The sequence below is a fragment of the Cupressus sempervirens genome, chromosome 1 (assembly GCF_028749045.1).
Source record: "Cupressus sempervirens isolate cs-2001-9-10 chromosome 1, ASM2874904v1, whole genome shotgun sequence".
In the NCBI taxonomy this organism is placed as follows: domain Eukaryota; kingdom Viridiplantae; phylum Streptophyta; class Pinopsida; order Cupressales; family Cupressaceae; genus Cupressus; species Cupressus sempervirens.
In genome coordinates, this window is record NC_143118.1 from 395,769,755 (window position 1) to 395,782,302 (window position 12,548).

The 12,548-nt window shown below is 31.5% G+C and overlaps 1 protein-coding gene across 2 annotated transcripts; it reads left to right on the forward strand.

The window, feature by feature from the left end:
- Positions 1-6,658: 6,658 nt before the first annotated feature.
- Positions 6,659-12,280, forward strand: LOC149577962 (uncharacterized). Of its 2 annotated transcripts, none has more exons than XM_089826844.1 (2): positions 6,659-7,138; positions 12,000-12,280. In XM_089826844.1, the coding sequence occupies exons 1-2, from the start codon at positions 6,826-6,828 to the stop codon at positions 12,035-12,037; spliced, it is 351 nt and encodes a 116-aa protein (XP_089682970.1). In that variant the 5' UTR covers positions 6,659-6,825; the 3' UTR covers positions 12,038-12,280. The 2 variants fall into 2 exon arrangements, with proteins under 2 accessions (XP_089682970.1, XP_089682963.1); XM_089826837.1 differs by having other exon boundaries at positions 12,028-12,280.
- Positions 12,281-12,548: the final 268 nt, after the last annotated feature.

The window sequence follows — 12,548 nt, forward strand, 5'->3', positions numbered from 1 at the left end:
ATTTTTTATTGTTTACTCTAGGATAGGTTTATCCCTTCTTAAACTTTATGTGAACAATGATATGCAATATCAATATCAAAGTAATATTGGATTAAAAATGTTCAACTACACAATAATTATATTCCTTTAATATATACAATACTTAAAGTAATAGAATAATTAGAATTATAACAAGAATAATCATGTATGATTCCCCCATGTAAAAGATTATATTCTTTCAACCCTCTCACAACTTTTTACAATTAAACTCTACATTACAAAGGACAATATTCTGTCAACCCCATCCTATATGTAATTACCATGCATATAATTTGTTATATGTATGTACGTACGTACGTGTATATATATATATATATATATATATATATATATATATATATATATATATATATATATATATATATATATATATATATGGGGGTAGAAGCAAGGACTTGGGTCTCAATTTCATGGAAGTCTGTGGATTGAGATCATGCTCTTTTAGAAATGGGTACCCATTTTTAAAAAATGAGTACCCATTTTAGGCTCGAGTGCCCAATCCAAAATTTAAAAAATAGGCAGCCATATTTTTTTAAATCGAGTACCCATTTTTGAAAACATAATTTTTTTTTATTTTTTAGAAATGGGTACCCATTTTTGAAAAGTAAAAAATGGGTACCCATTTCTTAAAATTTTAAATTTTTTTTTGGGGGGGATTTTGTTTGCCAATTTGACTTTTTCAAAATGGGTACCCATTTTTTGAATTTAAATAATGGGTACCCATTTCTTACAAGATTGGGTGGGATTTTTTTCTCCTACCTCAAATTTTTGTTTGGGATAGGCTTGATGAGACCAAGCCTATGCCTTGACCTCTCAAGATTTGGCTAAGGCATTGAACTAACAAATTTAGGCCTTGCCATAATTTTTAGAGGGTCTTCCTGATCAAATTTTTTTATAAAACAAAAATTCATTAGAGTTCTCATTGTCCTAATTTCAAAAATATAAGTTTTATAGAGCTATAATTTTATTTACTATTTTTGCATTATTTTTCATTGAAAAGTGGTACTTAAATGTAAAATAGTGAAGTTCACTAAAACTTTAATAACTTTTTTTATTTTATAATTTTTGTTAAATCAATTTATATTTCATCAATCTACATACAATTATTTTGAGGTTTAATTTTTTTTTTTGAAAAAAGTGAAATTTTGATCAAATTATAGTATCTATAAACGAGAGGTTTTAAAATTTACCTTTATAGCCAATTAATAATTAATTTAAAAAAATTATTCAATAAAAAATTAAGGAAAAATATTGTCATCAATCTTAGGTGTATTAGGTAACTCCCTTTAAAATGATTTATGAAAATTCATTTATTTGTGTTAAATTATGGTGTCTGTACACAAGTGTGGTATGGTCCTAAAATAGGCATTTTGAAAAAGTGGTTTTTAAAGATCCATACCAAAAACAAAATCTATCATATGGGTATACAAGTAAATTACATATTCAAAAACTAGATTCCAAACACAATTTCTTTTATTTTTGATATTTTTTTATATTCAATATCTAAATGCCTCAAATTTTGACATCAATTGAAAAGAAATTTCAAAAATACGAAAAACACTTCCAACTTTTTGCCCAAAAGTGAGACCCAACTTCTTGCACTTATATATATATATATATATATATATATATATATATATATATATATATATATATATATATATATATATATATATATATATATATATTAATGCTCATGTAACAGTATATAAGACTTAAATTAATATGAGAAAAGATTTTTAGATATTAATGATATTAGTTATTGTTTAGGTCTTATCTATATATTTTTTGAATTAGATAAGAATGAGCTTATTCCTTTTATCTTTTTTTTTTTTTGTAAATTATAATAACATACAATTTTTATTGAATATTGTTGTACTAAAAGATTGAGCTATTAATGTCTAATACAACAAATAGATTTATAAAAGATATGAGAGACAGTTGAATTAATGTCACAAACCACCATTATGTTGCACAACTCAAGAAGATTAAGGATGCCTACCTTGCAACAATTCCTTCCCCCAATGCAAGCACAACTTCAAACTCATGACCTCAACTATGTCAATTATTGGTTGATGTTGCATCAAAAGATCATCATGTTAATGCTTGATACAACCATTGGGCTTATAAAAGACACAAGAAGTAGTTAAGTCATGCCAAACCATTGCTACACTACACAATACAAGAAGACAAAAAACACACACCTTCAAATAATTTCAAAAAAAAATTAATAATATTATATTTCTTGTATAAATTATTCATGTTAACAAAAATTAAAAGTTATAATAAGAATAAGATTTAAGATTATTAAATCAATAATATTTTACATGTTAAGAACAATATTCTATTAGTTTTGTTCTATATTTTATAAATATTCTATTATACAAAAGATTATATCCTCTTAATCCTAACCTATATCTAATAGTTATACTACATCAAACATATTTTGTATTAATTATTAATATTCATAATATTAAAAATAATTGTTCAAATGATAGTACATAAAAATTAAATTGATATGAGAAAAGTTATTTAGATAAGGGTGTGGCTATCCTTTTCATATAAGATTGTACAAATGATAGCATACACATTCAAAAGTACGTTCTATAAATTTAAAAAAAAGTCAATTTTGACCATTAGTCTAGAAATTAAGCTTAGTGTGTGATATTTAAGCCATCTCACTCTACAAAGTATTATAGAATATTTATCTCATAAGATTTAGAGATCTTTATGTAAAGATGATCATCATTTTTGTGATGTCCAAAACAGTATTGAATGGACTTGTTCAACGTGAATGCTAACCAAAAACACATCTGAAGTTTAAAAGCTTGTAGGCCAGATTCCTTTTGGATGTTTAATAGAACGCTTATTCCAATAAAACCATCAATCTATTAAGAACTTTTATTTAGGAGACTTCAACGTAATATTTAGCTTGAGGAATCTTATTTTTAGTTTTAAACCCTATGTACATTCAGAGGAATATATTTCTTCTGGAAAATTCCCTGCAATTGAGTCTTGGCTGGTTCACAGGAAAAGATCGATCTTATCTAAACTGAAAAGCGTACGGTGAATCTGATTTCCATACTATTGATAGAATTGTATTTACTACTTTTTTGCTACAGAGGTATAATAAATCTGATTTCTAGTCCTTTCAAGATAGATAAACTTTTGAATCCTCTTGATATTTTATCTCGAGATTATAATCTATAAGGGTGATATTATTTTATAGTTCACTGTCTTATACGGGTAGTTGGAATGTTCTCTGTTTGAAGTTGATGGATTTACTAGCATATTTTACTAGTCTAATTTTAACTTTATGTTTATAATGAATTTGTTATTAAGCATTATATTGTTTATGGTACAAATCAATATGATAAACAATAGTTTTCTTTTTTTTAAATAAAAAAAATTATAACACACATTCTATAATTTAACAATAATATAAATTGTATGTCTAATATTATACATTCTATTAACTATATGAATCAATAGATATTTCTCATCACAATGAAAGATTATAATCACAACGAAAGATTATAATTACAAGTCTATTACTAAAAATGAAAGTAGCATTGTTATTTAATTGAGGTACACGACGGATCAAGTACAACAACTCCTATGAGTGATAATAAATGCAATAATCCATGTAATTAACAACCACACATATTAAGTGGTTAATTTTTATTATAAATTTATCTAGTCCCTTTAAGATATAATTGCCAAGATACTATCATTAGAGGATGTTTCTTCTCTGCTTAATCATTAGTTTGATTTATCTACTCTATAACAAAAGAGTGTGAAATGATACATTGGGCATTACTGTATTATTTGCCTTGACATTCATAAGAACCATTTTCATAAATATGACTTCACAAAATATATCATATAAGAATGAAACATACTAACTCATTCTAAATATAACTTCAACACTTTACAATATGTCATCTGAAAAATTCAAATACACATAAATAAATAAAAGAACATGATATAAAACAAGATCAAATTAAATAATTATACTCATAGAAATAATATAAAAGTGTCTCCACAATCATGACAAATACCTAATGTAATTGAAGCCCACGAAGGTGCAACCTTAATCTCTTGATTGTGTAGTGTACTGGCAAATTATACTATATTCTATTAGATATGAGGCTAACAATGCCAACCATAGATAATATTATGACAAGGTAGAATCAAAACCAAGATTGGAGGTTAATCATACATCAAACACTCCAATAAACACATGAAACAAGATCAAAATAGAAAAAATGAGATAATTCTAAAAAGAGTGTTCTTAAGAGAAAATGTATTAGAGTACATAAGAAAATCTTTAATTTCTCTTTTTAACAAATAGATAAGATAGGTGATTATTGTATATATAACAAAAATACGGGTTTGCACATTGAAGAGATTATGTAAACTCTACTATCCAGTATAGATAAAAGGTCCACCTAAGATTGGTAAATTCTTAAACACATGGTTACACCTCCTTTTGTTTAATACATATTAATGACTATTGGATATGGTTAGAGAAACTAACTTCTTCAAGAACTTGATAAATTTTATTTATGCAAAAACATTAATAAATGATTACAATGAAAGATTCAATTTTGTTGGTATTATTAAATATTTATTAACTATAATTTACCTAAGTTTACGTAGGATAATGCATTTGTATATTACTCTTCATGTAGACACATAGGAGTTTGTACTTCATTTTCACACATGATGTTGGAAAAATTCATTTGAAGTGGAGTTAGTTGTCATCTCATACCTATTTTTGTATGAGATCCACCTATTTCTCCTATCACATTACATCATCGTCTCATTATTACACATGTTTCACATACTTTGTTGTACAATGGAGAATATCCACCATATGTGATTATACCTAGTGTAATTGATAGGTTATCTCATGCATCACTCCTAATTATTATGCATTGTCTATATATTTAGGTGCAAATCTACTTCATATTCATTTGATCAAATATTAAATCAATCATTTAATCAGATTATTTTATCTCTCTTATTTGTGTTATTAATTGAGCTTTTAGATCTTGACATTTTAATTATTTTCCTTAGACAACTTCTTACATGCTATCAGAATTCTTACAAAATCATTATGAAACAAAGGAAATAAGATCAAAACTAAACCTTATGCAAATTGGGTTAAGTTAGACTATTACAAGTGTCATGTCATCTTATCTAATGAGACTTGACATGACCCAAAAATAGCTCATCTAGTAAAATAAAGTCCCATAGAATTTTAATTCGAGTGAATAAAGTAAAAAATTTCTAATAATTAATTAATGGTTAGTTAACTATTTGATTAAAAAATCATAAACTCCAAAAATATAGAGTATCCTTAATATATTTCTTCCATGAAAAATAGTAAATGCATTATGAATTCTAGAAATTGTTGGAGGTAAAAAGACAGTATATCATAAGAATATTTCTTCTCTAGTGCACAATTACCTAAAAAGCATGGGTCCAATTTGAATGCCTTCTTATGTATTTTTTTTAAAAAGAGTATAGCCTAAGACATTTCTAGTCGTCCATCATAAGATCCTAAGCAATTGTCTTGAAACCACATAACTCTTTTGAAAAAGAATAATTTCATGAACTACTAGTCTACCTCCATGTTAAGATGTAACTATTTCTATGATAGTTCTAAGGTATGTAGAGTAAAAAGAAAACATGATTTTTGAATCCATTATGTCCAACAAGATTCCTGTAACTTATCCAATACAAATCTTAAAATGGAGCTATTTTGAACATTGTATGATAATAATTATTAAGTGTAAACTCTTCTAAAGGTATAGATATTTCTCACTTATTTTGTGAATTCAAATAATTCATTCTCAAAATTTATTATTTTAATTGATTGAGTTTCTTAGTATGGACATCTATACAAGATCATATAGAAAGAATTGAAATGTAATTTCAAACCAACACCTAACATAAGTGTACTTGAAAAATAAGAAACTGAAAGTTTTCATAAAAAATAATCACCTCTAGAACTCTATATAGTCATATCATATCTTATATGAATATCCTTGTCAAGTTCTATGTATCATTTTTAGGATATTTTTTTAATGTACTAAGAAGATTTGATTAACTTATTATAAAATATGAAGACAAAATCATTTTGGTTCAATCTTAGGTAGTATTCTCACAAGTTCCATTTAAGACATAAATTGTTTGTGTAAGGTTGCATCATGCACACAATTCCTTTTCAATATACATATGTTCAATTTTAACTTCTAAAAATTATAAACACAATCACATATGTAGTCACATCCTTCTTTATATGACCATTAAAAAGCTTTCTTAAGATTGACATTAATCTTTGTCATACTTGAGTGAGCACTATAGAATACATCATAAGATTCTTCTAAATGATATTTTTACAAACCACTCTCATCATAAAAAATTCTTAACCCAACATATTAATAAATCATCATTATAGACAATAAAATTCTTAAAAGATATTGAATACAAAATATCAAATTAATGATATAATGTGATTTTATTTAATAATTATAATAAAAAAAAATTAAATGATTATAAAAGTTGAACACCCATAAAGACTATTTTCTCAATCTTTTTCTCAATCCCTTCCTATACATGACAATAAAAAGTACACTATCCTAGGAATTACACTATGCCCAGGATTTGAATTTTCTGATCGATTTGGAGAGGTTCATGAAGGGCGAAAACCAGTGACAACCAGCGACACAGACCATGCGAAACACTCCTGGCAGCTTTTTTTGAGCCGTGCGGCGCATGAGCAGCCCGCATCCTTTCCTTTCTTCTGCTAGTCATTCCACTGGTTATTTGGAACCAAAAAAAGGTAGTGGCTTGAGTAGTGAAACCCTAATGAGGTTAAAAACAACTGCTAGACAAATGGGTTGTTCAACAGAAGGCGAATCCTTGGACCCTGTTGCAGATATGGAGTCGTCTGAGGATAACGAGGGAAATGGGAAGGCGTGTGGCGAAAAACCCTCGACGGTGGCTGAGAAAAAGATAGATCAAGCTAGTGATCATCAAACCCCTGCAACTGACGAAATGATGCATGAATATTTAGCTATAGATCACGGTAAAACTCTTGTGTTCCAACTCTCGGATGGTGTTGCCGAATATATTGCTAAATATCAAACTAGAACTGTCATTTTTTTTTTTTAAAGGGGATACCTTCCGAAATTGATTTCTACAAATGGGAAAAACAAAATTCGGAAAACAGGGGATGGGATATTGAAAATATCAAAGGACTAGGTAAAGGCTACGTTTCTTGCATGTTTAAAACTGTCGAGCAAGCCCAAGCAGTGCTTCAATATGGGACATGGGTTATCTACAGCCAAGTTTGCTATCTTCAAGCCCGGACATTTGATTTTCATCCAAAGGGCCCCTCCCATGCACGCTATCCTATGTGGCTTGAATTTCCATATCTTAATTTGGCCTTCTGACCTTTTCTTAAAAACATTGCTTCTCAACTTGGTAGAGTCATGTGGTGTAAGCAGCCAACCGATAAATTTTCCAGCTTGCGTGTCCACCCATGAGTGTGTGTAGAAATGGATCTGACCACTCCTTTGCCTGAAAATATTAGATTGTTTGGTCCAGGATTTGAACTGGAGTAGCCAATAGTATATTTGAACAAGCCCAATGCATGTTTTTATTGTCGTCAAGAAGGTTATCTTATTAGAGATTGCCCTGTTAGGAAGCCTAGGGTTACCAGAACCCAGTCTATTGCAACTCTTGGCCAAAACGGTGTGAAGCATAATTCATCTGCCTTGTCTAATGATAAACTTGTTGCAGACTCATCACTCCCTACATCACCCTGCACTAAGTCATTGTCCCCTACTTCCATGCCTCAGCCATCTCCTATTGTATCTACCGAGAGTCATGGGACTTACAAAGATGCCATTATGTCTGAGAAATGGATAACTGTCAGGAAGAGAAAGGAACTATCATCTTCTGCTGCAAATAGTCATCTCACCTCTACAGATCCTTCTCCACCTAATTCTCCAAGCATTCAAAAGTCTTCTAAAAGAACTTCTCCTTCTCCTCCTCCTAGTTCTCGCCAAAGATCAAGGTCTCCTTCACATGTTATGGAAGGTTGCCAGAATCAGGAGCTCTCAGTTTCTCTATCAAATCGATTTGGGGTTTTGCCACAAGATGATGATAACATTTACCCAAGTTCATCATGAACTGCAAAATGTTGTCTTGGAATGTGAGAGGGCTCTCCCTCCCTCAACAAAAATATGGTGTAAAAAAGACTTTATTGAAATGGAAACCAGATGTCCTTTTCCTTCAAGAAGTCAAATTAAGCAATGAGCGCCTCAAATTTACCTTATTCAATACTTGGAAGGAAGCTACTTTCTTTTATTCTGCACATAGAGATGGTAGTGGTGGGACAGTTATTGGTTTGGCTCCTTGGATTGCTAAATTTGTCATTAACAATGGTGAAGACCCTTCTCACTATTGTGTTTGGGTGCGTGTTGTTATCAATGGTTAGCCCATAGGGTTTTGTTCAATCTATGCTCCTAATGATCCCAAAAATAGAACATCTCTTTGGGATTGGATTGCGAACAATCTTCCTAATGTTGATTGGGTGTTGGGAGGGGATTTTAATATGGTTGAGCATCATGTTGATCGCAGTTGGTATAATTATTACAAACTTGGCAAAGAAGAATTTGATAAATGGATATATTGTCGTAATTTGTTGGGAGTGGTGGATCCTATCCACAATCAATTTTCCACCAATGTTGAGAATTGGTTTACTTGGTCAAATTGTAGATTCGGTACTGATCGGAAGATGAGTAGGTTGGACAGATTTTATGTTTCACACAATATCCAATTAGAGAACCTCTCTGTAGGGTCCGTGGTGCTTGTGGATTACTCTACTACCCTTTTTGATCATTTTCCTATCATCTGCTCTCTTTCTACTAATCAAAAGCCAAGATCGTCATCTCAACTGCCTTACAAACTTAATACTTCTCATCTAAAGAACCCTGATTGTGTTGCTGCATTAATAGGAATTTGGAATTCCCTACCAAAACCCCAAGAGGGGGATTCTTGGATTAATTGGTGGTGCTCTGCTTTGAATCAATGTGTGAGCTTTCTACAATCCTTTGGTCGAAGAATGGCTTGGAGACGAAAACGCAGAGAGAAATCTCTCCATGAGAAGCTGGAAAATGCTAGAAAAATGCTAAATTCCAATCCTTATAATGAAAATATCCAAAACTCTATTGCTATCATTGAGTCTCAGCTACAAAAATTGGATATTTATAAGGGCCAAGGGGCTAAGATTAGGGCACGTCTTCACTGGATTAAGGAACGAAATAAAGGTTCTAAATTCTTCTTTCAGTATCTTAATTATAAGCATAAAAAGGACAAAATTGGTGCAATATCTGATGAGTTTGGAACTCATACTGATCTTGCTGAAATTGCTACAACATTCCAAAGGTTTTATGAGAATCTATTCAAGGAAGATAGAAATTGGATGGATGTGCAGCAAGCCTTAGAAGAGATGGTCAAGGATTACATCCATCAAAAAATTGATCCCAACTATAGTCTTTATTTGGATCACATTCTTTCCTTAGAAGATATTGAACATGCTATTTTTTGTATGAAACCTTACAAGAGCCCAGGCGTGGATGGTCTTCCTACTGAATTTTATCAAATTATGTGGAATTATATTAAGGATGATTTTTACATGCTTTATTTGGAAGCCTTTCACAAAGGTTCCCTTGGGAATGATATTAATAGGGGACTTATCAAACTGATTCCTAAAGGGAGGAATGAAAACACTGTTGCTGGTTGGAGACCGATCACTCTATTAAACACTTCATATAAAATTATTGCAAAAGCCTTGGTTATGAGAATTAAACCAGTGGTTCAAAGTATCGCTAGACCTGAACAAACGAGATTTATTAAAGGCGGATTCATTTTGGATAACCTTATGCTTGCTTGGGAGACTATTGAATGGGCACAAAAATCGGGGCAAAATGCATTGCTGGTCAAGCTAGACTTTGATAAAGCTTATGACAGAATTCATTGGGATTTCATTCTTGAAATGCTTCATTGGTTGGGCTTTGGACCTAAATTACAAAAACATGTTAAAATGTTGTTCCAGGATGCCAATGCTCAAATTGTGATTAATAATTCTTTGACAACACCATTTGAATTACAGCGATCCATTAGGTAGGGTTGCCCTTTATCACCCTTCTTATATGTTCTTACAGCTGATGCTTTGGGATACCTCCTTCATGGTGCAAGCCATTTGAATCTCATCAAAGGGATTTCCATTCCTCAAAATCAGTTGGTTATCAACTCTCATTTTGCTGATGACAGCATGTTGTTCTTGCAAAATTCTGAAGCAGAGCTAAATAATGTGTTGGATATATTGGAATTATATTGTGTTGTTTCTGGCTCCCAGTTGGCCCATAGTAAAACTGGATTTATGATGGCCCATTCTGAGCAGATTCCAGAGTGGATTCCTAAGGAATGGAGGCATATTAGGCATGGTGAGATCACTAGATATTTGGGCATTCCATTTGGTATTGGAGTTTCTCTTTTAGACATGTGGAAGTGGTTTCTCAATCAACTTAAAGAGAAATTATTCAATTGAAATAATAGATTCCTATCTTTAGCAGGGAAAATACAAGTTGCAAATAAAATATTCATTGCTTCTCATGTTTACTATTCCTTGTGTTGGATGCCATCAAAGAGGAAATATGAAGAATTGAACAAACTTATTCGAAAATTCCTTTGGTCTAAATGGGATGGAAATGATGGATTTATTGGTGCTTCTTGGTCTCATTGCATTCAACCAAGGCATAAGGGTGGGTTGGGAATTATTAACCCTAAGACTCAAGGGGTGTGTCTCGCTGCAAAATGGATTCTAAGAGCTGTTAAAGGAGATGAACCATGGAAAAATCTTGTTCATAATTGTGTGTTGTAGGCTGTTGCAAATAAAAAATGGCAGGCAGTCAATTGGCTTGACAAGATCATCATGGCTCCTTTTTTTAAAATCAAGGCTTCTGTTCCCTTGCAATCCATTTGGAAGGCTTGGCAACATGTCTATCATTTTCTTCAATGGAATGATTCCTCTTTGCAGCATGGTTTTAGCTTTGCTTCTTCTTCCATTTGGTGAAACAAGCTGGTTCAATACCACAACTTACCCCTTGCTATTTGCTTTCCAAAGCATGCCTCTTATTTGTTCAAGAAAGGTGTGACAAACTTTAAGGACATTTGGGACTTAAGTACTTTTGAGTGGGCTTCATGGCTGAAGATTAAAAACCAATTTTCTCTAGATAACAAATACAAGCCGTTTATCATATTTGTACAGTCACTAGTTCTTCTTGAGTTGTCCATTAAAATCTGCACTCCAAGAGAATGCAACTTTTTTAAAGACTGGAAATGGTTCTCTACATCTCATTTTAACCATCTTCCACTTAAGAAAGCATATTTGAGCTCCTTACCTCATTGGTCTATCCTCCCCCGTCTCAATCAAAAATGGAAATGTAGATTTAGTATGAAGAGATGGATCAATATGAGTGCACAAGTTTGGAAATCCAAAGCTGATACGGATTCACAATTGCTAGCCTGGAAGGTTTTAGACCACAAATTACCTATTGGTGACAAATTAAAATACATTGCAGTGCAACCAATTCGATGCCCTTTTTGTTTGTATACGAAAAATATGAAACATATATTTTGGGACTGCCCCTATGTGAAAAAGCAATGGAATGTTATCTTTAAAAACTTTTCAGCTATTTTTCACCATAAATGGAATTGGAAGGAAGCTCTTCTTGGTTTTGGCCTTCATAAGGATGTTATTGTCGATTAGGCAAGTTATCCTAAGACATATTTGGAAAACTAGATGCTGTGCTATTTTTTCAGGCTATTATTTGTAGGAAAGAGGCATCTTAATGTTATACTCTGATGTAGTTTTTCAGGTTGCTTTTTTGTTGTCTCAAATATCAGATTTATCTAAAAGGAATCCGTCGGCCATGGCTCAGCTGCAACAACTTAAAGACCAAGTGAATCAGCTTCAAAGTGACTGCCATATGGACCTTTGCAAAGTATTTCGTTATGTCCTTTCAATGTAATGCCAGTTGTTTTGTAGTGATTTGTTTTATATGTTGTATCTCTCTTCCAGCTACCTCGTGTAGCTGTTATTCTTTGTAAATTTGCCTTATTTCAATTAAAAAAAAATTACACTATGCCCAACACATAATTTTTTTTAAGGATTAACATTCATACTATTCAATATTATTTTTCTCAACTTTTTTATTATTGTTGATTAGAACACCATAGAAATGTCCACAAAGAATTCCCTCCACCACTTGGAATGGGCTCATGAAATCGTATGGATCTATTGGTAGGCCACTCCCGCAGTACAAGGTGGAGTACAAATATGCAACCTCTGTACGAAGCTTTCATTTTCAAATAGTATTAAAGATCTCACTGTCTTGGTCACCAACAGTATTAAGTGACTTGCTCAA

What these genes read in the sequence shown, in the direction of transcription:
- LOC149577962 (XM_089826837.1), top strand. Translation starts at nt 6,826, where the DNA reads ATGAGCAGCCCGCATCCTTTCCTTTCTTCTGCTAGTCATTCCACTGGT. An exon ending in ATATTTAGCTATAGATCACG is followed by an intron (nt 7,139 to 12,027) that starts GTAAAACTCTTG and finishes CTCAAATATCAG; the next exon opens with ATTTATCTAAAAGGAATCCG.